The following is a 25,313-nucleotide window of genomic DNA, read 5'->3' as shown; positions in this document are numbered from 1 at the left end:
AAAGCTCATGCTCAAATAAATTGGTTAGTCTCTAAGGTGCCACAAGTCCTCCTTGTCTTTTTGCAAATACAGACTAACCCGGCTGCTACTCTGAAACCTGTGTGAGCATCACTATGTTCCTGCCCCGCCCCCATCATACCGGAAGTGATTTGAGACCCAAATTGCCTCTGTACTTGCACTTGTGTGCTCCGGCCACCTCCCCGCTCCCTGAGACTAGGGTTCCCCCTGAGGCGGGGGCGACACCGGGAGCAGCAGGAAGGGAGGAGCGGCCGCCGCTGCATGTGTGTTTGAGCCAGTCCGCTCCCGGGACCACAGGGAGGAGAGGCCGCGGGGACCGCGGACCAGACGCCCTCGCCCTGGAGAGGGCGGCGGGAGGAGCAGGCGGGAGCCCCTGCGGCTCGGCCGGAGGCTGGCGATGGAGGAAGGTGAGAGGCTTCATGGCGTGTGCTCCCGTATCATCCTCCCCCGGGGCGCTAGGCCGGCCATGGCTGTGGGGCCGGGGGGAGGTGCGCCGAGCCTGGACTGGGGCGGGAGGAATTGGTGCCAGTGACAACGGGGGCTGCTCGTGCGCCGCCCCTGCTTGACGCGGCCGTGAAGTTCCCGGAGCGAGTCCGTTCCGCGGCGGGGGGGGCGGCGGCCTGCGCTCGCTGGGGTGAGGGGTTCCGCGGGCCGTTGGAGGGGCGGGGTGGGGTTGCCCCGGTGATGTCGGTCACAGGCGATTGTGGAAACGGCAGCGGAGCCGGTCGTGTCGCGTTCGATGGCAGGAGCAGGGTGTGAACGGGCGCCCCGGGTTGCTGCTCCGGGCTCGTCTTCGTGTGTCTTCAAACATACGCGTTTAACTAAATATCACAAGGCTTTTAAGTGGCTCCATGAGCCTGCACCCTTGTTTCGTTTTGCACCGATTGGAGGATCTCCTCGTCACCCTGCCTTGTGTGAAGACAAAGCTAAACTTCGCGTTCGTCAAAGTTTGTTGCCTACAGACCACTTGTTGCTTTACTAATTGCTAATCTGGGCAGCTGTCTTCACTCCTGTGTATTCTGCAGTGGCTTACTGATCACAAATCCACCTACTCCATGCTATTTTTCTTTTACTCTAAACCACACTAGATGAAACAATGGTAATGCTTTCAATTATTGGATTTCTACAAGTTCTGTAAATGGGAAATTTCTATAATTGCAAATACTGATTTTATGGAAAAAAAACCTGTGGCACTTTTGGAGCCAGAGAACAATGATACCATATCCAGATGTTCCTAAATTGGGATGAGTTTTATGTTAGAAACATGGGACTATTCTTGTCAGGATGCTGCCATTTTAAAAACAAAATAAATTTACTACTGTAGTTGAAGGATTACTGTACTTGAAAGACTAGAGAGAAAAATATCTTTTTCAATTTATTTTGTGTTTTGAAATCACTCTGTGTATGGTCAGTTTTCCCTTGTTGCTTATGTAGGTATAACCCTTCTTCTCACCCCCAAAAATAAAAGAACCAGAAAAATCTTGTAAAATCACAGAAGTTGGTAGGGAGTTTTAAGCGTTGTGCTGGCTCCTGAAACTACTGTTGAAATCTAGTCAGTTTCATAAGATGCCTTAAGTTGACATTGTCCTCTTGTAAGTTATTTTAGCTTCTACAGAAACACTTCATCGTCCCAATCCTGCAACTGGACCTGGATGGGTGAACCCGTAAAATCTATGGCCCTCCAAGTGAACACGAGCGTCCAACACAGAGATCTAATTGCATATAATTTCATAGTTTTTAGGATAAACCAGAAAACCTTGATGATTACTGTCTGCTGGTCATTGCTGTTGCATGAAAGTATCCAAAAATGCATTGTTTTGGTACGTGGTGCTGAATATCCAGAACTTTTTATACAGTTGTCAAATCTGTAATCTCAGCATTGCACATGTAAAAAGATCAAATAATTCTGAACTATAAATGAATTTAACCCAACATCATTTTATAAACAATTAAAGTGAAGCCTTCTTGATATGCCTGTGCAGAGAGTAAGTTGAACAGAGGAGGTCTTTCACTAAAAGTTAAAGACGATTGTACTGGGAACCTTGGAACACTATGAAGTGGTCATTTAAGATGAGAAGTTGCTGGAGATGAAGGAACTAGAGCAGGGGTTCTCAAACTGGGGGTCGGGACCTCTTGGGGGTCATGAAGTTATGTGGGGGGTAGTGAGCTGTCAGTCTCCACCCCAAACCCTGCTTTGCCTACAGCATTTATAATTGTGTTAAATATATAAAAAAGTATTTTTAATTTATAAGGGGGGTCGCACTTAGAGGCTTGCTATGTGAAAGGGGTCACCAGTACAAAAGTTTGAGAATCTTTGAACTAGAGGCTGTGTCATAAAATCAAAATCCTGGACTTATTTTTAGTTGTCACCTTGCTTGACTTTCATTTCACTTAATTAAAAGGATTTACAGAAGTGGAAACAACATTTCTTTCTTGTTTAAGGGAACTGCAAATCAAACAGAAATAGCATACTTGTATATTTTGTTTATTGATTTTGGTAGCTGTTGAGCAATCCAAAAAACCAATGTCCAGATCATTTTGTGGACTGATCTGTATTTATATCAGAAATGGAAGTTTTAAGTTATTTCTTTGGGGATTTTTCTGTGATTATTGATAAATTCAGAGTTTACTGCAAGCGTCTGTTATAATTAAAATTTAGATTGTTTGTTTGCCAAAAATATATATGTAGGCACTAACTACAGTGGTAGCCTACTGATATTGATTTGGTAATAGCTAGTATGACAGAGTAAGGCATCTAAGCTTTCCTGCTAAAATGCACACAAAAATATCATTAAACACTTATATGTAGATTTTACTTTTTCATATTGTATAAACATAAATTATGTGTCTGTTCTAATGCACTGAGTTTTTAACATTACTGTCTAACTTTTTTTAATCTCTTTAGAGCAAGGTGGGAACTAACTCCATCTATATTTATTTGGATTTTTATACCATGTTACCATCATCAAATTTAAGCGCGCTAGAGATTTCTTTTGTCAATCATATTCCCAAACCTGCTCCCATTGAAGTAGATGGAAAATTTGCACTGAGTACAAAAAAGACTTGTCAGATTATAGATAGATTGTGTGTGGTTAGGGATAATCTATATATTTTACTGAAAATATATTTTAAAACGTGTTTTTAAACCGTATTTCTTAATAGGCCAGACACCAATTTGAACCATCTATTTGTATGTTATATCCTTTTCCTGTACTTTTAGGTCTAATGACTGGAAACTGAAGCTAGACAAACTTAAACTGTAAATAAGTGCAATTTTTTAGCAGTGAAAATAATTAACAGTTGTAAAGGTTTACCATAGGATGTAAAGATTGATGTCTTTAAATTAAGATTGGATGGCTTTTTAGAAGAGATGCTCTAATTGAGCCCCCAGTTACTGGATGAAATTCTGTGGCCTATCTTATGCGTTAGGTCAGACTGGATTCATAAAAATGTTCCCTTGTGGTCTTAATATCTATGAATTAGCCTCTTTGCCCTTTAGATTGTAAAATCAGGGTGGGGGCTTAGACTTTATTTTTGGAAGACATTATGGATTCTACGGAAAATAATAATAATGAGAGCAGAAACAGGCCTATAATCTTACTATGTGCCTTCATTAAATGACTGGCTTTTCTGACTATATGAATTCTTGGTTAAATTAGCATGTATGGGTTTAATCTGAGTAGATTTGGAAGTTAAAAAGGTCATCACTGTTCATCTTTATCTTTTAAAATCTTAACTATATAAAAGTAGCAGTAACAGGCAGTTCTTTTAAAAAAGCAATGTGGGCCTGATGCTGATTTAACTTACACTAATGTAAATCACAAGTCAGTGAAGTTACACCAGTGTAAAAGCAGTGTGAGAACAGAATCATGTCTATATCCATTAATTTAGACAACCCGTTTTCTTCATTATATGCCAAAATAGCTATGAAATAAAATAACAAACTTTCAGTGCGGGATATCACAATCCCCAAAGCAAACTTTAATGAATTCTCGAAAGGATCTCATGATGGATCTCTTGTATGTTAGTTATATATTCAATATAAAGGTAGAAAGTTGATTTAACACATTTTTGTTTAATGGGACTTTTATTGAATATACTATATATGAGGTTGCGTCAGTAACAATAAGTGCTGTGTAGATTTCTTAGAAATGATACTATATATTGCAATAACTTCTGGGACTATCTTAAGGGGCAGAAGACCTGCGACAAAGAAAGAAGCAAAATTGCACAGAAACTGACAAAATGGCTCCAGATGAGAGGAACAAAGAAAACCCAAACCTGGGAAGATCGCCAAAATGTAAGCTGCAGCATTTTCTGTTAACTTCTCATTTTTTATTGTTCTTATTAAACTATGTAAATTGTATGGAATTATGTTTCTAGTACAGTAATTATAGAATAATTATTTTGAATGAGATTCTTTGGATGATTAAAAAAATACACACATGCCCTACAATCTACTTGTGGTGAAACTTTGTATATCATGAAGTAAAATGATAGTGCTTGATAGTTTCAATTTTTTGTCATGTGCAAATTGCATTTCTTATTATAGAAAATCTCTGCTTAAAGTTGCACTTTTTTGCCTGTTTAAAAACAAAACACTTCATTAAATTTACGTGTGTGTGTGTGTATTTGTGTACACATCCTTTAATGGAGTCTGGAATTTTCTAGTACAGAGGTAGGCAAACTATGGTCTGCGGGCCACATCTGGCCCACAGGACCGTCCTGCCCGGCCCCTGAGCTCCCAGCTGCAGAGGCGATACCCCCGGCCCCTCCACTGCTGTCCTCCCTCCCTTGCAGCTACTTTGCCGCGCAGCTTGCGCCTGCCCACCTCCCAGGCTTTCCAATAAGCCTGTCCTGCCGCTCTGAGTGGCATGGTAAGGGGGCAGGGGGAAGGGGAGGTTGGATAAGGGGCGGGAGGTCAGGGGACAGGGGGTGGTTGGATGGGGCAGAGGTTCGGGGGGGGCGGCACTCAGAAGACAGGGGGTTGGATAGGGGTGGGGTCCTGGGGGGTCCCGGGAGGGGGGGACAGAGAACGGGGGAGTTGGATAGGGGGTGGGGTCCTGGGAGGGCAGTTAGGGACGGGGGTCCTGGGAGGGGGCTCTCAGGGGACAAGGAGTGTGTGTGGGGGGGGGGGTTGGATGGGTCGGGGGGCCTGTCAGGGGGCAGTTAGGGGACAGGGAGTAGGGGGTGGGGTCCCAGGGGGCAGTTAGGGGTGGGGTGGGGGGGGGTACCCAAAGGGGGCGGTCAGGGGACAAGAAGTAGGGGGGGTTGGATGGGTCGGGGGTTCTGAAGGGGGCGGGGAGTGGGAGGGGGTGGATAGGGGGCAGGGGCCAGGCTGTTTGGGGAAGCACAGCCTAGCCTTCCCTACCCGGCCCTCCATACCCCAGCGTAGCCCTCTGGCCAAAAAGTTTGCCCACCGCTGTTCTAGTAGCTTATAAATTAGGATGGTTGAATTGATAATTCTGCAGCAGGAATAAAAGAACTAAAATAGTTCTAGATTTTTAAGAAATGGAACAACTACAAGCTTTTGTTGTTTTATGTATGGGCAGTTCAATAAGTTTGTTACAGACCCTCAAACATTTTGAATACAAAATAGAGGGAGCTAGAGTTGAAATGGGTGCTGATTGAATTAAAGAAATCTGTAAATTCCATGCTAGCTCTGCCCTATCACTCATGAAGAAGAAAAAGGAAACAGTTATGTTAAAGTATTGGTGGCAATTTTCTTGAGAGCTAATGAATGTTACCTTCTGTTGCCTGTATACATCTATTACTGTGTGTGTAATAAAATCCAAAGTTCAGTCTGGTTTTCTCTAGGATGTATTTCCTTCACTAGATTGTTTCAGAAATCATGATCGTTAATATGGGGGTAAATTTTCAGCATGATGTGTCGGTATTTATCTATGAAATCCCCATGCAACATTAGTGAGGACTGAGGGATAAAACTCCCTTTCGAGGAATGCAGCTCTGCTATATGGTTTCTTCATGTGTTTGCGATGAAATATTAGGTTAATTTTAAGGGCCTTAACTTGCTGAGTTGTAAGTAAACTAGTCATGTGAACTTAAAAAAAAAAAAAAAAAGAAAAGAAAAGTTGGCACATTAACAAAAGTACTATATTTCTCTGGAGTATTTTTGCTTTTTAATATTCTTTTACAGATGTCTTATTTCAACGTTTTGCAAAGCTTTTCTTTGGCTGTGTCGCAGCTATCACTAGTGGGATGATGTATGCTGTGTACCTCTCAACATACCATGAACGGAAATTCTGGTTTTCCAGCAGGCAGGTAAAAAAGTAGAATAGTTCTGAAATAATGTTGTGTTGTATTTTTAATTCTCCCCATTAATCAGGATGTCAGGTTCAAACTTCTTGTTCCTGCTTTCAAATCCCTAAATCATGTAGCCTTTGCTTACATCTGTGACAAAGTCTCCTTTGTATCCTTTCTGCCAATAATGCCAGTCTTAATTTCCCTCGTCTCCTCTAACATATGTCTTCATGCCATTTTCTGTCCTGCTCTTTATGGTTCCAACACCCTCAGCTCATTCATATCACTCCTGAAAACTGACTTCTGCAGCAGTGCCTACAGTATGCACTATTAAAAAAAAAAAAAAAAAAAAAAAAAAAAAAGTCCTAAAATGGAGCCACCCACATGTACATATGCCTAAACTGAGTAACCACATAATGGTGTATGTAATGTATGTCTGTCCTTCCCTCATCCCATTCTAGTGGATGCTGTATTCTCACTCATTTAGATTGCAAACTCTCTGAGAAGAGACCTGTCTTATCTGCTGCTAGACATTAGAAACTTCTTGGGTTCTAATTCCAGAGCTGACCCCCAGCTCACCCTGTGTCTTGAGCATATTATTCATGTGTTCCTGTTTTCCCATATGTAAAATGGAGATAATGCTTTTTTTACAGGCGTTTTGGATTCATTAGTAGTTAATATTTACAAAGCACTATACTAATGAGAAGAGCTGTTATACCTTGCATATATATGTTAGTATGTAATCATCTAAACAAGCTTTGCTGGTTTCCATCTTGTGTTCTTGTTTTGACAACATCAATACACTAACTAGGTTTTATACTTCTTGTCTTGTTGAGAAAACACTCTTTATGGCCAAAACAACCTAGAAGTTTTAAGAGGTGAGTTATACCCATATGATGCCTTTTACCTGCGTGATGTTGGCAAAAGGTGCTATACTATATAAGATATAATAGACCTACAAATATTTGGAAACCATCATGTTGATTTTTAAGCTGTCCCTACAAAGCATTGTACTGACAGCCGGTTGCAACCTCTATATTTAGGTTGCTTAAGGCTTTCTATTATAACCTCTTTTTTGAGATGCTTTAACACCTATGTTGTTTGGAGCAAGTCTCTAAAATTTTGCTTGAGGAAAGCCTCTGGGTTAGAGAAGTGTCTTTTCTTTATCCTGTGAAATTCTGTTCAGGTTTTGCTGAGATCCAAACTGAAAATCACCATTTCTCTTGTGTCACTTGCATTGCTCAGAAAATTTTTGGCAGCATTTCAAAATAATATCTGAATATGAACATTCTAAAACTAGGCCCATGTCACCAAAGTAGCAACAGTGGGCACTGCACTGGGAATTCCTGAGAGCTGCTAGGGTAGCTGTAGTGGTGGGAGGACAGAGCCTGGCCGAGCTTAGTCTGACTGATTTACCATGTGGTTTTAGGCAAGTTGCTTTGGTTCTCAGTGTCAGTTTCAGGATCTGTACATTATAGGTAACAATACATATATGACCGGGGTGCAGTGAAGATTAGTGTTTTGAAGATGTGGATTCATATCCATATGCTGTATTACAAAACTAGCCTGTCTGAAAATATGTGGTCTTTTAGAAGAAGAAATTATAGGAGATAAATATATATTTAATTATTTTATTTTCTTCTAGGAACTTGAACGAGAAATTACATTTCAGGGTGACAGTGCCATTTATTACTCATTTTATAAAGAACTGCTAAAGGCTCCTTCCTTTGAAAGAGGTATGACAAACGTTGATTCGAGTCCCTTCTACATAGGTTTTTATACCGTGCTCATCACCAGAATATCTGAGTTCCTTCCAGTAGTACATTAAGTAACATAACAATACATGTGTCATGTGTTGTTTGTTTTCTCATCCTCTTCCAAAAGGGAGATGCATGTGCAGTGGAGAGTCTTGCTTTAGTAGTGTTGTTGTCGGAGGAGCGTAGTTGTTGACCATGTTCTTTGTTCTGTAACTTTAAACAATCTTTTAGATTAGTTTACATTTATTTATTAACCTTGAAAAGTCCTTTTTCCCCTTTGAGACAGTCAAGCACTCTAGTAGACTAAGAAATTTTGGTTATAGACTCCTATATAGGTATAAGGGTCAGAATCATTAAGAATCTCATGCTGACTGAACACTTTGAGATCTTTGCCACGAAATAAACTCTTATCTACCCTATGGATTCCTTTGAGCCACCTTAGTTCGCTAATGGTGTTAACTGAAATGAATCTTCATCTGAACTGTATGTATATAAATTCTGATTCCCATTTGTGAAGTAGCTGCCCTGTCTTCTGGAATTTATGCATGCATGGTTGTTAATAAATATACGTGCCGTTTTTTTGTTAAAGATGTGGATGATCTTTAATTTCTCAGTGGTTTTTCCCTTTCTGATTTTCATGTTAACCTCAAAATGTGATTAAGAAAGTATACACCAAATTCCATTGTTTGGGAAGGATAAATTGCATCAAGTGAACAGTTTAAAAAATCATGCTGTATACTAGGAACTGAATAGACTATTTAAGCTTTAGGCAATGAACTTGGACTCTAAATTTAAAGGGTAGCTCAACGGATGTTTATAAAGGGAAATGACTTAATGCTGACTTCCTCAAAATAATCAGGGTGAGGTTGCATCTAGCACCATCCTTTCTTCTTCCTTTTAAATTAGGTGTGGATATATCAGTCAGTAGTCTTAATAGTCTGATCTACTGCTATCCTGCTTTTACACCACTATTACTGTCATTCCTACAAGCAGTATAAGGGATTTTAGAAAAAATCTTTTCTGCCCTCAGGTGTTTATGAGCTGACACACAACAATAAAACTGTATCGCTGAGGACTATAAATGCAGTGCAGCAAATGACATTGTATCCAGAGTTGATTGCCAGTGTTTTATATCAAGCATCTGGTAGCGAAGTATGTGTATCTCTTCTGCTTTCCTTTTATATTTACAGTATAATATGTGTATGAAGTTTTGTTTGCTATGTGTGTTGAAAGGATGTGGTCTGAGCATAACACTGGGATCCAGGGTCTCTTGAGCTCTAATCCAGCCTCTGACACACTCTCTGGGCTTGTCTATGCTAGACTTCTTTACTTAGGGCTTGGCTACACTTGCAAGTTAGAGTGCATTAAAGCACCCCTGGGTGCCCTAGCTCACTCCCCGTCCACACTGGCAAGGCACGTAGAGCGCTCTGACTGCACGGCTAGAGCACTCCTGGTACTCCACCTCAGCAAGATTAATGCTTGTTGCGTAGTGGCTGAAACGCCCAGGCGTCAGTGTGAACGAGGTGTTACATTACTGCGCTCTAATCAGCCTCCGGAAACGTCCCATAATCCCCTTAAGTCAAGTGGCCACTCTTGTCATTGTTTTGAACTTGCCTAGGAATGCGGATATGCCCTTTGAAAGCTCCGTTTCTGACAGCCCGCTCTGAGACAAAGCAAGCCGTTACTGTGGAATGCTGTGTGTGTGTGTGAGAGAGAGAGAGGCGGGGAGGTCTGCTGCTGTCTGAACTTACAAGACAGCATGCTGACATGCTTTCAGTCCCCCAAAAACCCACTCTCTCCCCCCACATACAGACAACATGCTTCCTGTCACACTCCACCCCACCCCCATTTGAAAAGCGTTGCAGTCAATTGCATGCTGGGATAGCTGCCCATAATGCACTGCTCACAATGCCGCTGCAAGTGCCGCAAATGTGGCCATGCCAGTGCGCTTGAAGCTGTCAGTGTGGACAGATTGCAGCACTTTCCCTACTGCGCTCTACGAAGGCTGGTTTAACTCAAAGTGCTCTACATCTGCAAGTGTAGCCATGCCCTTAGTGCTGTTTGTTCTTTACTTTTGTCGCCTCTTTTAAAAGTGTGGGGAGTGTCCATGCTAGCCTTTACATTTGTTAACCCCTTGAGTTAATTCACAGTCAATTTGTATGTCTACAGAAGTTTATTGTAGACATATCCCATGTGACCTTGGGCAAATCACAATTTAGTAAGTCAGGCTTACTTCACAAAGGGAGGATTAAATAAAGTTTTGGAAAGGACTTTGAAATCTAAATCTACCCTGCTGATTTAAATTGTTTCTGCAGTGAAAGCTAGAAGGCCCTGCACAGCCTAGCCAGCTTCTATTTTGAGCAGGTCTACACTTGAAAGTTTTATCATCATAACTGTTGGTTGGGGGGTGGGTTTTTTTCCATTCAGTAAAACATCTAATTTGATGCAGCTATACTGGTTTAAAAGTGCCTTATACCAACATAGCTTATTTTGGTTCCCAAACTGGAACAAAGTATACTGGTATAAGCATTTTTATACTGATATAACTGCAGCCTGGCCTACAGTACAAATGCTTTGCCAGTATAGCTATACCAGACAAGCCCCCTAGTGTAGACACCGCTTATGCCAGCAGAAGGTGTTTTTCTGTTTGCACAGTAACATCACACCTCCCTGAACGTTTTGTGGACAGAAGCACTCTTCCGTCGACATTGCTGCATCTGCACTGGGGTTTTGCTGGCATAGCTATGTTGGCTAGGGGCTGTGGGTTTTTTCGCACCCCTGACCAAAATAGCTATGTTGACAAAACTTTGTAGTGTAGACTTGGCCTCCCTCTATGCTTTTTTTGGGGGGGCGGAGGGGGCATGGGGAGAGGTTAATCAGTATAGGTAAAATGGCAAAATATTTACACTTAGACGAGTCCTTTTTCTCTTTCCACTCCTCTGCTCCTCCCTACTTTGTTCTGCCCAAGCTGCATGACTGTATACTGTCTTCCACTCTCTTGTCTCTTTTTTTCTATATGCTCCCTTGATCTTGGAATCTCATCTGTAACCTCATCTGCCATGCCTCCACTTTATCAAAGTTCCTCCTTTAAACTCCCTCTTTTCAAGAGGCCTATATACTTAAAATCTCACTGCAGTAAGATGTTATCAAACCTGTTCAATGTGAAATCCTCACTATTAATACAAACCCAAAATCATAGCACCAACAAGATGTGTGCTAAACTCTACTGTTAATACACTCTGTTTTGTACACCTCCTCTCCCCCTGCTCTACCCCGGAGCATTTTATGTTGTATACTTAAAACATAAGCTCTTATGATAGGGAGCATATCTTATCTATCTGTAAAGTATCTAGCACCCTGTTAGCAGTATATAGTCATAATTTACAGTTTCAGCTCGCAGTTGCTGCTATGTCTCTTCACTTTTATTTGTAATTTCAGGAGGTTATCGAGCCAGTGTATTTCTACATTGGTATTGTTTTTGGACTGCAGGGAATTTATATGGCTGCATTGTTTGTAACCAGTTGGGTTATGAGTGGGACTTGGTTGGCAGGAATGCTGACCGTAGCATGGTTCATTATTAACAGGTAAGAAAAACGCCTTTTATGTAATCTAGTTTGTCAGTAAGACATTTTTAAAATATTCATAGAGCTGGTCAGAACATTTTGGTTGAAATATTTTTTTTAAATGTTATTTCATTGAAGCTGAAACATTTTATGGAGATATATCGATTTCAAAGTTTTTCATGGGAAGGTTTTTTGAGGTCCAAGATGGATTCCCTGGTCAAAGAGTAAGAAAGAGCAGATGTTTCAACAAAATTCCATTTAGCAAAGACATTTGAAAGGTTTTGTTTTTGTTCCAGTGCGGAAGGAAAACAAATTTCAAAACCTTGAAAATTGCCATGAAATGGAAATCTCATGCTCCGGCCATCTCTAACTGTTTTGGCTGTGGTTCTCTTGCCTTGAACTTCATGCCCAGTGCATTTGTCTTCAAAGCCTCTTGGCTTTCTGAATCTGCTTTCTGTAGCAAAGTAGAATCTCTCTTGTCTAGAAGACCCTGTTATCCAAAGTTGTTGTTTAATGGGTCACTTACCTGAAAACTCCCTTCCCGTTATGAACCCCTATAAAAGTATGTTGAAGAGTTTAATGATGTGAACTGGTTCTGAGAATAAACGACTGAGTTTTACTCCTAGCTTTGTCACTGATTTACTGTGCATCTGTGATTTATTATTGGCTGTAAAGCACTTTGAGATTCTTGGAAGGAAAGAGCTATGAAAGTGCAAAGTACTAATGATTTACAGTAGAACCTCGTTTATTCGACCTTCCGTTATCCGGCTCTCAGTACCAACCAGCCAGCACACACAGGTCCAGAAGCGGGCAATCTCTTCTGTGGCCGCTAGATGGCACTCTAGCCACACACTTTCCCATTCTCCGGATTATCCAATCTGGACCCGGTCTTAATTAGATTGGGTAAACAGGGTCCTGCTGCATTTAAGTTGAAACTGTTGAAGAGCACCTTCTTTGAGGGAAGGTATAAAGTCATCACTGTTCAGGCTGTGATCAGCAAATAAAAATGATGTTCATTAGGTGGCTGGCTGAAGTATATGAAGTAGAAAAGGAAATAGTAAAGGTGAATAATCCGTATTTTTTCCATGAGCAAGCAAAATTAAACAACTTTGGAAATTGAAAGCAAAAGTAGATACAGCACTCTGAACAGACCACTGTGAGGGTATCTGGAGAACCAAAAATTAGATAGGGGGCAACATTTTTTTCAAAAGCGCCTAAATGATTTAGGAGCCTAAATCCAATTTTCAAAAGTGATTTAGGCACTTTGAAGCATAAATTTCACTGAAAGTCAGTGAGATGTAGGTTCCTAAGTGGGACTTAGGCACTCATATTATTTAGGCATTTTTGAAAATGTTACCCTGTGACTCGAGTTGTGTCGAAGCTGTTCAGTCACTATTAATAAGAAAATCCTAATGTTTTTCTGGTCGTTGTGCTCCATCAATCAGTAATCTCCATTTTGTCAGTAAAAGTCTCAAAAGCAGGCAGACAATCAACTGGTGCTGGATTGCTGTTTGGTAATGTTACATGACTCCTGAGACGTCAGGCAGATATGTTTTAAACAGTTGAGAAAGTACTTGTCTAAAAAGTATACTGTGTAATAGTTGTAAAGAATTTATTCTCTCTGTTATAAACCATACTTCATCTTAATGTGAAAGGCAGCTCTTATGGGCCCTGACCTACAAACCTTAGTCATCTGAGCAGTCCTATTGACTACTCGTATACATAAAATGGTAGAATATTTATAGCTGAATAAAGATTTTAATATCCTCCATTTTGACTATGTTAAACTTGTGATTTTTACCAATAGTAAAATAGATTTTTGTTTCTAGTAATCAGTGCAGTGTATTAAAGCACCAGTAACAGGAATGGTTTGCTAATAAGATATCTATGATAACCAGAATTGGTTTCCCATAATATTTTTATTCCATAAACAACTTAATAGTTCTGTTTTGTTCTTCTACGCTTTGTTTTAGGACAGATACAACAAGAATCGACCACTCCATTCCTTTAAGGGAAAACTGGGCATTGCCATATTTTGCATGTCAAGTTGCAGCTCTTACAGGCTATTTAAAAAACAACATAAATTCTTCTGCTGAGGTAAAACACAAATACTTTCTTAACAAAATGCAATTAGTAGTAATGTGCTCCAACGTAGTACACCATTGTCACCTTATTGTCTTTCTAGGCAGAAAAAGAGGAGAAAAATTAGTTTGCTTTTTTTCAAAGCAGCCATCTGGAATACACTTGGTACTTTAGTTTCACTGGAAAGTGAATGTTTCCCTGTCCTCTAATGTTACCATGGTGGTTGAGGGGAACAGTATGGGAATCAACCTGACACTAATGCCACCAACTCTTTCACTTCTGAAATTTGTCAAGAGTTGCATAGGGGTTTTTTTGTTTTTTGGTTTTTTTGTTTTGCTTTTGTTTTTTGTTTTTTGGCTGCATAAGGTTATAGAGAATTTGGTTCTTTCCTCACTATTCAGGGAGTCGGGAATACGGTGGTAAATATCTCTTCCTGTCCCTTGTCTAGGTTGGTGATTTCTTCTGACATGTCTCATATGATTTTGACTGCTTCAAATATGACCTCTTCTCTCCTCACTGAATAAAGACTAAACTGGGCAAAAGAAGAATTCAGCTACCTAAAAACTAGCTACTTATCAATAATATTAAGACCCCTTACCATGCCCACCCCCACCATCCAGTGCAAAGAAAACGAAGCTCCCTTCTGAGAAAATGATGAACTCTTAGTTTAGTATTTTAATTTTTCAAAGAAATAATTTCCATTTATTAGTGAATTGATTTTTGTTTTAATTATCTCACAATTTTTCTTATGGCAGAAATACATTATGATTAAGTTAATGTTCTTTTATGTTTCCCTAGAGGTTTTGCTACCTTTTGGTGAGTGCTTCAACATATACTTTCATGATGATGTGGGAGTACAGTCACTATCTGCTGTTTGTCCAGGCTGTCTCTCTCGTCCTGCTGGACAGCTTTGCCCTTGTGCAGACAGATAAGGTATTATGACTCTTCAAACTATTGACTGTTTGTTGGAAACTTGAATTAAACAACTACAGTAACTGCAATGTTTTGTTTCCACAGACTCCAAAGGGCATAGATTATGTCTGTTTGTGAGTTAGAGCTAAACCTGGAGTCCAGCTAAAGTGCACATAACACTAGTCATAAGAATAAAGTGGCTTTAAGCTTTTACAGTCACCTCTTCTGGGGATCAGGGGTTGGCAGGGCCTGGTCTTCTGGCATAGAGCACTTTGAGGCTTAGGAGGACCTGAGGGCTGCTCTAAGACTCAGTAGCTGTAACTCTTTCTCTCCCCCCTCACCCCTCATGCCCTTAAAAAGTTGGGGCCTGAACTGTAGCCATGAATTAGTGTACAGCCACATCTGCTTTGCTCTGTTCGTGTCCTCTTTTCCTTTGTGTGTTGGCAGCAGGGAGGGGAGGTGCCTAGGGGCCTGTCTGCTGGCTCTGTTACTGAAAACTCACTTTGCACTGAATGATTCTCCCCTATAGTTGGTTAAGCAGCCTTTATGGCTGGATAATGTATGTAAATAGGAGGTTCAGTAGGGGTAATATTTAAAGTTTGGAGCTACTCTGAAAAATGACTATAAACAAGAATAATTGTTTATTTAGGTTCTTGTACTGTACCCCTCAACATGGTTATCTGTGTCCTTCCAGATTTCAAAACAAAACAAAAGTAAACAACCTCACCCTCCCCAAATACTGAGTGACTTACGTTAACAAATTAGCTTCCTTTCCATTCCCCCACAGTGGGGAATAAGTTATGTACACCAACTCTTACATGCTTTAGTCCCAAACTGATGGGGCCATATAGCTGGTCTGTTGAAGAAACCGCTATATTTTAAAATGCACATAGTAAATTCTTTCACTGTATATTTGCATATACATAAAGAATTGTAAGTATCAGAGTTGCTGGAGTCTGTTTACCCAAAGGTAAGTAATGGTAAGCAAGTTGCAGTACCTACATGTGAACATTCTAAGTAGTGTGACGTGGTAAGGATATGCAAGTGAAGTGGAAGAAGAAAAGTATCTCATAAAACATAGCCTTTTAGTCATGCACTTTTACAAATGTGCTAGGGAGTCACTGAGCGATAATCGTGGAACCCCACCAACACTGCTTTTACATAGCTACCTTTCAGAATAGAACTGTACTTTCTGATATCTCTGGATGGGAGGATGGGTGTTTAGCTAAGGTCTGTCTTCTTCAAGATCAGGTTAGCAGGGCAACACTGTTTACATTTTACACTGTACAAGCAATTTTTGCAATGGACAAAGGTGGAACCACTTTTAAAATACTGAATTCTTAGGATTGTGCAGTAAAAAGGTTCACAAGTTTATTTCACTTGTGGTTGTTCCACTGTTTTGTAAACAAGGTATGAACTATAGGTTTTTTGTTTTTCCCAACAGGTGCATGAAGTGTACAAAATCTATCTGTTCTCCCTCTTCCTGGGATATCTCTTACAGTTTGAAAATCCAGCTTTATTAGTATCTCCATTACTAAGCCTCGTAGCAGCTTTAATGCTCTCTAAATGCCTTCAGGTAATTGGGATATTGTTTTCTAATTTGGTATGTAGTTTTTTTTGTTTACACTGAACTCCAAATAATACACATTTTTAAATATTTATTTTTGCAGGTGAATATGAAAAAGGGCACATTTATTTCAAGGATGCTAAAAATAATGTACTTTTACTTGGTATTTACGATAACAGTGACAATGAATTTCTTACTGAAGGTAAGGTTTACCTTTAGAAAGAGACATTTAATTGGTTGATGCCCTATAGGGAGGGATGCAGTTATGTCTTTATAAAAGTAATCTGAGCAAAAAAAAAACTTTTCAAATGATGCTTATCCTGTGAAGCTGTTGTTGGACTAGGTTAATGGAAAATGGAAGAATTAAATCTTTAGCCACTTTTGTTTTACAGGGGAAATAGATAACTTAGGGCTGTCAATTATTCAGTTAACTCAAGCAAAACAAATTAACTATATTAAAAAGTCTTGATTAATTGCAGTTTTATCTCATTGTTAATAATAGAATACCAATTTAAATTTATAATAAATATTTGTGGATAATTTTCTACATTTCCAAATATATTGATTTCAATTACAACACAGAATACCGAGTGTACAGTGCTCACTTAAAATTATTTTTATTACAAATATTTGTACTGTAAAAAAGATAAACAAAATAAATAGTATTTTTCAGTTCACCTCATACAAGCACTGTAGTGCAATCTCTTTATCATGAAAGTGCAACTTACATATGTACACACACACACACAGTATATGTATATAGTTCTTAATTAACAGCACTCAAAAATAAAACAACGTAAAACTTTAGAGCAGTGGTGGGCAATCTGTGGCCCGCGGGCGGTATGCAGCCCGTTGGGGTAATCCACTGGCGGGCTACGAGACAGTTTGTTTACATTGACCACTGCAGGCACGGTCGCCCGCAGCTCCCAGTGGCCGCGGTTCGCTGTTTCTGCCCAATGGGAGCTGCAGGTGGCTATGCCTGTAGTGGTCAATGTAAACAAACTGTCTCGTGGCCTACCAGTGGATTACCCTGACGGGCCGCAGGTTCCCCACCACTGCTTTAGAACCTACAAATCCACTCAGTCCTACTTCTTGTTCAGCCACTCGCTAAGACAAACAAGTTTGTTTACATTTACAGGCGATAATGCTGCCTGCTTTTTATTTACAACGTCATCTGAAGTGAGAACAGGTGTTCGCATTGCACTATTAAGTGAATTGAAAAATACTGTATCTTTTGTTATCTTTTTTTACAATGTAAGTATTTGTAATCAAAAATAATAAAATAAAGTGAGCACTGTACACTTTGTATTCTGTGTTGTAATTGAAATCAATATATTTGGGAATGTAGAAAGATATCCCAAAATATTTATAATAAATTGGTATTCTGTTGTTTAATAGTGTGATTAAAACTGTGATTAATAGTGACTATTTTTTAATCTCTCAATTAATTGCGATTATTTTTTTAATAATTTGACAGCAATAATATAATTGTGAACAAAGTGAAAATATGTAGTTGCCTCATAACTCAAGTATTTTTAACACCTTTTGGGTTGAAACTAAAGCCCCGTCTACTGTGGCATGACTAGAAACAGTCTGTGAATCATATTTTAAATAAATGTGCTTCAAGCACAATGTCTGTTATGGGTTGGCTGGCCAGTGTGAATGGGGCAAACATTCAGATTTTAAAACGATGTTCTAGCCTAGGGAAAAGAGCCCACAACCAGGAACAGGTGTGAGACATTTTAAGGTAGACATTAATTTTCAGTTTCATCTGGAACTCGGGACGGGAGAATCTGTCTTAGTGCCTCTTCTAAGACAAGGCCTTTTAAAGAAAACTTCCTGCACTCATTCCCTCCCAAATTCTTCTTGGTTGTATTACTTAAGATAGATTTAAAAAAAAAAAAAAGTCAATACTTACAAGATTTGTGAGAGAATACTCAAACTCCATCCTTTGCTTGCTGCATTAAGCATGGGTCTTATGCTCTTGGAGCTACAGAAAAAATGGCTGATCTTGTAAAATGCATGAGCTGAATTATCTAGCCAGAACAAAGAGAGTTAATAAAAGAGTGTGAATGTTAAGGGATGTAGTTTTATTTGAAGGTCTCTGAAACATCCACAGCTTTTGGCAAAACCAGGGCCCTGTTGACCAGGGGAGTGTCAATTACCATCCCCTTTGGTTTGCTCTGTGCTGGGATTATACCCAGTTTGCAGCTTTCACCCTGCTGGTAGCTGATCTGGTGGAAGCTGGCTGGAAACTCTTCACTCTTCTCTCCATTTGGAGAACCTGAATGAAGTGAAGAGTATACAACCTTCTGGGAAACACTAAGCAAAATTTATTTAAGTGAGATTTTACTGTATTATGAAATTCCTGAACTGATGACAGCTTTGTTTTAACTATATTTTGAGGGTGTGTTATTCCCTGCACTGTTTTGTAATCTGAAGGAAAAGAAGACTATGTTACAGGTGCTACTTGGTTATCTTCACTTACTTGTTTTTCAGACATTTGTTCCTCATAAAGAAAATGAGCATGTGTTGAAGTTCCTTGAAGTAAAATTTGGATTAAACACAACTAAGTAAGTTTGAGCTATTTATTTACAGCTGTCTAAAATACATATAACTTTGAAATTACTTTGAGAAATACAAGCATTTAAATGAAGACGCTCCTAACGTTTTGTAGGAGAACTTAGAAAATAATTTTTTACCTTTTTAAAAAAAAAAAAAAACAAAAAAAACCAATAGAAATTTGGCACATACAGGATGTGCTTGGGGTTTCTGGAATTCTGTACCACTTCAGTGCCACTTCCTGCAGCAAGGGTAAAAGTTTCTGGTTTGTTTTTTTTAATATTTAAACTCTGCATACGAGAGCCCTGAAAACATCCTACTTCTAACCAATATTTCTAATAATAGTGGGAGGCTAAGATGATGATGGGAAACCATGAAGCTAAATGCATATAGTCTAGAAAAGGGAAGATTCTGGAGGGGGGGGCATCAGCAATCAGTATTGTTACCTCAAAAGTATTTTTTAAGTAAACGGAGGGAATTATTGAAAGTTTTGGAAGATTGTAAGACACGGTGCTGTAACCCTTAAGGTGAGAAGAAAATGTTACGGCTGGATATTAACAATGTGTTCTCAACCATAATAATTGGGCAGCAAATTAGAGAACCAGAGCCAATGACAAAAGCACCATCACTGCAGATATTCTAGAATATCTTAGGTGAGACATAGATAATGATATCGAAATATGCACTTTGTTGGACTGTGAGAGCTCTTAGCACTTGAGGCCAATGTTTAAAAACTCTATACAGAAAGTGCTACCGTCTCCACTGAAGTGCACTTGCCTCTGTACAAAATGACTTCACAGCATTTCAGGACAGGAAGTAAAGAATATAATTACACACAACTGAAATTTCTGGGGGAATTTTAGGAAGGCAGAATGTAATAAGTTTAGTCAAGACGCAGCGATTAACACCCCTATTTTTCCTGAAAGCTCCAGAAAGGGTCTTTAATGGCTACATTTTGTCAGGATTTTGGTTTTATCTCAACTAACAGGTGTGTTAGAGATCTGTATATGCGACTTTTTACAGTGATTGGATTATTTCACTTTTAAGACATGGAGTTACTCCCCTTAAATCAGTGATTGAGACAAACTGGATGAGAGTCCTCCTGGATAACTGTGAATCTTCCCTTTAGAATTATGGGAGCTTGATCTGTACTCTCACAATTTCCTGGTCTCTCTTGAGGTTCTCTCAGAAGGCCTGTTAAACTCTCACAATCCATTGCTTCTGGGAACAGCACTGGAAACTGTGGGATAGGTACCTAGATGACAGTGCAGCTAAATTTGTTTAGAACAAAACTAGAGTGGACATGGGATTGCGGCACAAGAGATGTTAAAGTGACTCATCACTAGTGTCCTCTAATGTGGACACAATGCACTGTTCATCCTAAAACTGGTTCTGTCCAGATAGGTTGATTGAAAATAGTTTGATTTTCTAGAGTAGATGCAAAAAGAAGAAAAGAGGGAGGAGAAGGAAGTCCTGCTAAAGATACAGGAGATGAAGACATGGACAAATTCAGTGCATCATTTACATCACCAGTTTTACATTTCAGTAGAGGATATTGATTTCTAGCAATACATAAATTAAAGACCGTACTTTCTCAGTTCTCTCGTTAAATTATTTTGTGAGAGGAAGGAAAGATTGTCAAGTGATTAAGACACAGGGCTGGAACTTGGGAATCCCATGTTCTTTTCTTGGCTCTGCTGTAAGCTACCTATGTGATCTTCGACAAACTAGCTCAACTTTCAGTTTCCTTCTCTGTGAAATCGGGATAAACACACTTTCTTGCCTCAAAAATAAGTCATTAGGTTTAATTCATTGATATATGTAAAATACTTTGATTCCCCAGAATGAAGTTTTTAGAAGTGGATTTTTCTCTGTATAGAAGTGCTTATAAAATGTTATAACCTGCTCTTTTCAGATCATAGAATATACATTTCAAGGATGAGCTTATGATTTTTTTTTAGAAAACATGCTTGCAAAACCATTATATATTTGAAAAAAAATTGTTATTGGGGAGGAAATATATTAATTAGGATTCATTTGAGAAGATTAGCTAACAAATTTCTTTTTATATGTGATATTTCTAACTTACTAGGAACTTTACAGTGAACTGGCTTCTTTGTCAAGAATCCCTTCAGACACCATCTCAAGACTTTTTTTTGCGACTAACTCAGTCATCTCTATTGCCTTTTTATATTTTAGTATTAATTATCTGCCTTTCTTCTGTAACTCAAGTCATTTTTAGGAGAATTGGGTAAGTGGTTTATTTTTTATCACTTATTTTTTATACAGCTAATTTGAGGATTATTAAATTATATATGAATGGTTAGTTGTAATCTTCTGATAGACCAGGGTTTAAAACTATATAAAACATTTATGAATTTAACCATAACTTGACAGCAAATATGAGTGGAAGAGAGCTCCATAGATAATTCCCTGATAGCATATTCTTGCTGCCAGAAGAGAAGAGTCCTGGATCCTTCTAAGAGCTCCTTCTGTGTCAGCCTCTGACTAGTGTGTTTCTGGAAGGGAGAAGAGGGTTCCCCCCCCTCCGCCCCAGCTACATAGTCTCCTGGCTGCTGCAAGAGAATTTATGTTTCTCTAGTATTTGTCTCCACCACAACCTCCTGGCTGCCATGAATAAGGTGGAGGAATGGAGAGCATCTCCAATAGTCGGCCTCTTGTGTGTCTTTTTTGGCCCTGATCTCTTATTAAGAGTGCCTGCGTATTCTGCTGCTGAGAGCCAAACAGTAGAATAAAAGTGTCCTGATTCCTTTGTTTCACTGTGGCCCACAGGATTCTGAGAAGAACCAATGAAACTGATTAGTGTCCTCTTTGAGTTTGTCTTCACTGCACTATGGTGTGTGTGTGTGTGATTGCAGCACATGTAGGCATACCTGAGCTTGCTTTGATTGAGATACCTCACTAAAAATAGCAGTGAAATCAGGGCAGCTGAGGCAGTTGCATAGGTTAGCAACCAGTGTACAAGGTCGCCTGGTACACACTCAAATGTCTACCTTATACCACTGCTTGTGCTGCTGCAGCTACACTGCTATTTTTAGTGAGCTCGCTCAATCAAAGCTAACGCAGGTGTGCTTACACATGCTGCAGTCAGATCCCCGGAATACAGTGTAAACATACCCTTAGTTTGAATCTGGTTTTGCTTGGTAAAACTGTGACAAGTATAAGAGGCAATGGAACTGTCTGCAGGCTTAGAATGGCACCACTGCATAGGTCCTAATGTAGAACGTTATCTTTGAAACCTTAAGTGCTAGAAAAAGACCTTACTTGTTTCTGAAGAGTTTACATTGTGCTGAATGTAATGAAAGGTGTAGATTCCCTCCTATGCCAGGTCAAGTTTCCCACTTGCGAGGGGTAAAGACGAGAGTGGATTTTTAAAATCTGTCAGACTTTTAGGAGATGAAGATTATGCCATATTTATTGGAAAGTTGTTTCCCCTGTGATTTGTAACAAGTAATCAGCTTTGATGCACGATGATTTTGTCAGTTTTAATTTCCTCATTCTTCAAATTGATTTTCACTTGTAATAATCATGACAAGTTTGTGACAAGCAGTGACTTCAATTTGTCCAACAAAACTTTTTCAAAAAATCTAAAAAAAGTCCAAAAATTAGTTTTTGAATGTGAAGTATTAATAGTCTTAGTTCTCCATTTTGTCACAATGAAGTTTATTATTGTGATGTAGCTTAAAATAATTTTATGATTGAATAAAATCTATTCCTTCCCATTCCACCCCTCACCTTCCTAGTTGGTGAATGGATTTGTTTTATATATGCAAGATAGCAACCTAAATCTGATACTACTAGGATTTGTAATGATGAAATTGAACTGTCCTCCATCCCTTTTTCTGTCCTTAAATTATAGGTGCAGTTACAGGTGATTCTACAGCTTGCAGTTGGACTAATAATATGACAAAGGATGATTTTCCTTAAGTACAGCATACTTCAGTGCAGAATAGTTACATGTGTGTGAGGGCTTCTTACTCTTGAATTAGATTCTCCGTTAAAGTTGTTAACACAAATAATAAATATCATAGTGCCTAGGAGCCCAAGTCATGAACCAAGCCATTGTGCTAGGAGCTAGACAAGCACACAACATAGACCGGGGTAGGCAACCTCTTGCACGCGTGCCAAAGGCAGCACACGAGCGGATAGTCAGTGGCGCTCACACTGCCCGGGTCCTGGCCACTTGTCTGGGGGGCTCTGCATTTTAATTTAATTGTAAATGAAGCTTCTTAAACATTTAAAAAACCTTATTTACTTTATATACAACAATAGTTTAGTTATATATTATAGACTTATAGAAAGGGACCTTCTAAAAACATTAAAATGTATTACTGGCACACAAAACCTTAAATTAGAATGAATAAAAGAAGACTCGGCACTCCACTTCTGAAAGACTGCCGACCCCTGACATAGACAGTCCCTGCCCCCAAAGAGCTTACAATCTAAGTACAAGACAAGAGGCGGAAGATAAATACAGACAGATGGACAGGGGGTACAAGGAAACAATAAGACAATATTGGTCAGCATGATAGATAGTGGTATCAGCACACCAGTGGCCTAGCTGTTGTCAGATTTTTTGTAGGTATCACAACGTGATACCATGTGTGAGATAAATGCTGTTTCATTTTCTTCCAACTGCAGTGGTGAACCACTCAAAGAAAAAGTTACACTTGACGATGGCCGAATTGGAGAAAGGCCAGAGATTGCTTATCATGTAATCCACACAATATTAATGGGTTGTCTTGCAATGATGTTGGAAGGGTAAGTTTTATATTGATCTTTCTGTTTTGAAAGTGGCAAAATATTACTAACTTTAGTCACCCTTTTAGAAGTTTTTCAAGTTGTCCCCCCCACGTTTTTCTCTGAAACCCATTTGACATACAACACTACTAATTACTCTAGGAAGTAGCTTAGTGAACTTTGACCATATATCTTAAAAAAAAAAAAAAGACTATGCTTAAGTGTCTTTGGTTTCTTGAACACATTTTCTTAGGTTTGTCCCAGCATGCATCTGAGAGGTTAATTAGAACGAATTTTTAATCACCCCCCTGTTGGTCTTCAAATTCAGCTGCTGTGCTAGCATTCTTTTTAAATTCTGATGTTCCACTGAAATCTTGTGTAACTTTTTGGTGCACCAGGTAGTTCATGGTTAAGGCCGTACTTGAATCGTGGGATGATTGTCCAATAATTGCTGCTGAGTTGCGGACAAGCCATGGAAAACTGCAGGAAAGTAATAATGGACCTATTTGTGGTAATAAGGTCCATTATTACTTTTCCATGATTTTTTGCTGTCAGCAGCCTGGGGCTGAGAGCAGGAGCCTGGGGTTGAGAGCAGAGGCCCCTGCTGTCAGCCGTCCGGGGATCCCACTGTCAAAATTGCAGTGAAAGCCTAATATTGCAGGCGCCGCAATTTCCAAAATATTGCAAATTAAGTAGGGCCTTATTAATGGTGTATCATGGAAACTAGAGATGGAAAAGACCTCTACTCCATCTCCTTGTCTGTTTAGGACATCATGAGATGTGTGTTTTGACATGTCAAGCAATAGCAAAGCAGTTTAAGAAGATATTCAGAGCATTTATTCTTATGACACTAGATGTAATGATGTTTAAACTAGAACAATGGCATTTTCCAGACTGTCAACTGTCATCTCTAAAATAAATTTTAGAGACAGGTGTGTGTTTGTGTCTGGAGTCTGAATATAATCTGTGCAATGTCTCATCTTTGGATTTTTGTGTTGCTTCCCAGCATGAAGTACTTGTGGACTCCCTATATGTGTATGCTTGCTGCATTTGGTGTATGCTCCCCTGAGCTTTGGATGACACTTTTCAAGTGGCTTCGACTGAGAGCTGTACACCCAATATTGCTGGTGAGTCATTGTTACCAGTCATTGTTAGCCATTGTTGGTAGTTATAGCTAATGAGTACATCTCTTTTACAAGTGGTGAGTAATAGAGAATTCTAAAGAAACATCTAAGGGTAGAAAAATAGGGCAACCTGGACAAATGTATATTGAATTGTCAGGAGAGATTGAAAAATTGTCAAACTAAACAATAGCTGGAATTATTCATATAAGATTTGTTGAGACCAATTATCTGCTCATATTTATGCTACAGCCTCTAAGAGGCATCAGGGTTTAAGAGGGATAAATGCTGCAGTGGGAATCAGGAACACTTCTGTTGTAATCCCGGCTCTACCACTGATGTGATGAGTGGCTTTGAGTAAATCACATCTCTTTTCTGCCACATTTTACCACTCCGTAAAATGGGGATCATATCCAGTTACCTGATTCAAGGGTGTGCTGAGGAGTAATTATTTATTGAATGTTTGTACAATGCTTTGGGCATGTCACTTGTTATGTAAATACTAAGCAGTAATACTCTGTAAGAATTGCCAAGGCAGTTCTTCCAGTGTAATGTAATTGATACCAGGTTATGTAAGAACATCTATTTGTTTCTATTTCATGTTTTATTTTATGCATGCAATTAACTGATCTGCTTCAGTTTTAATTGTCAGTAGATTGCTTTGCATACATTCATTACTAGGAATTACCAAAACAGTGTTGTACTACTC

The 25,313-nt window shown here is 39.3% G+C and overlaps 1 protein-coding gene across 9 annotated transcripts in view; it reads left to right on the top strand.

Moving 5' to 3' along the window:
- Positions 1-207: 207 nt before the first annotated feature.
- The window catches only part of DPY19L4 (dpy-19 like 4), a 51,257-nt gene continuing 26,151 nt past the window's right edge, over positions 208-25,313 (top strand). The window contains exons 1-15 of one of the 9 annotated variants that reach the window (XM_037892276.2): positions 209-425; positions 1,753-1,838; positions 4,211-4,318; positions 6,176-6,300; positions 7,925-8,015; positions 9,067-9,188; positions 11,475-11,620; positions 13,573-13,696; positions 14,480-14,614; positions 16,038-16,169; positions 16,264-16,362; positions 18,660-18,733; positions 20,815-20,973; positions 23,385-23,504; positions 24,490-24,610. In XM_037892276.2, the coding sequence (XP_037748204.1) occupies positions 1,826-1,838; positions 4,211-4,318; positions 6,176-6,300; positions 7,925-8,015; positions 9,067-9,188; positions 11,475-11,620; positions 13,573-13,696; positions 14,480-14,614; positions 16,038-16,169; positions 16,264-16,362; positions 18,660-18,733; positions 20,815-20,973; positions 23,385-23,504; positions 24,490-24,610 (1,569 nt within the window). In that variant the 5' untranslated portion in view covers positions 209-425; positions 1,753-1,825. Of the gene's footprint in view, positions 426-465; positions 2,004-4,210; positions 4,319-6,175; positions 6,301-7,924; positions 8,016-9,066; positions 9,189-11,474; positions 11,621-13,572; positions 13,697-14,479; positions 14,615-16,037; positions 16,170-16,263; positions 16,363-18,659; positions 18,734-20,814; positions 20,974-23,384; positions 23,505-24,489; positions 24,611-25,313 lie in introns of those variants that run through there. The other 8 variants (XM_037892275.2, XM_043539342.1, XM_043539344.1 and 5 more) reach the window with 8 other exon arrangements.

Source organism: Chelonia mydas, chromosome 2 (genome assembly GCF_015237465.2).
Source record: "Chelonia mydas isolate rCheMyd1 chromosome 2, rCheMyd1.pri.v2, whole genome shotgun sequence".
NCBI classification, from domain to species: Eukaryota; Metazoa; Chordata; order Testudines; family Cheloniidae; genus Chelonia; species Chelonia mydas.
This window is presented reverse-complemented; position numbering and strand designations above follow the sequence as displayed.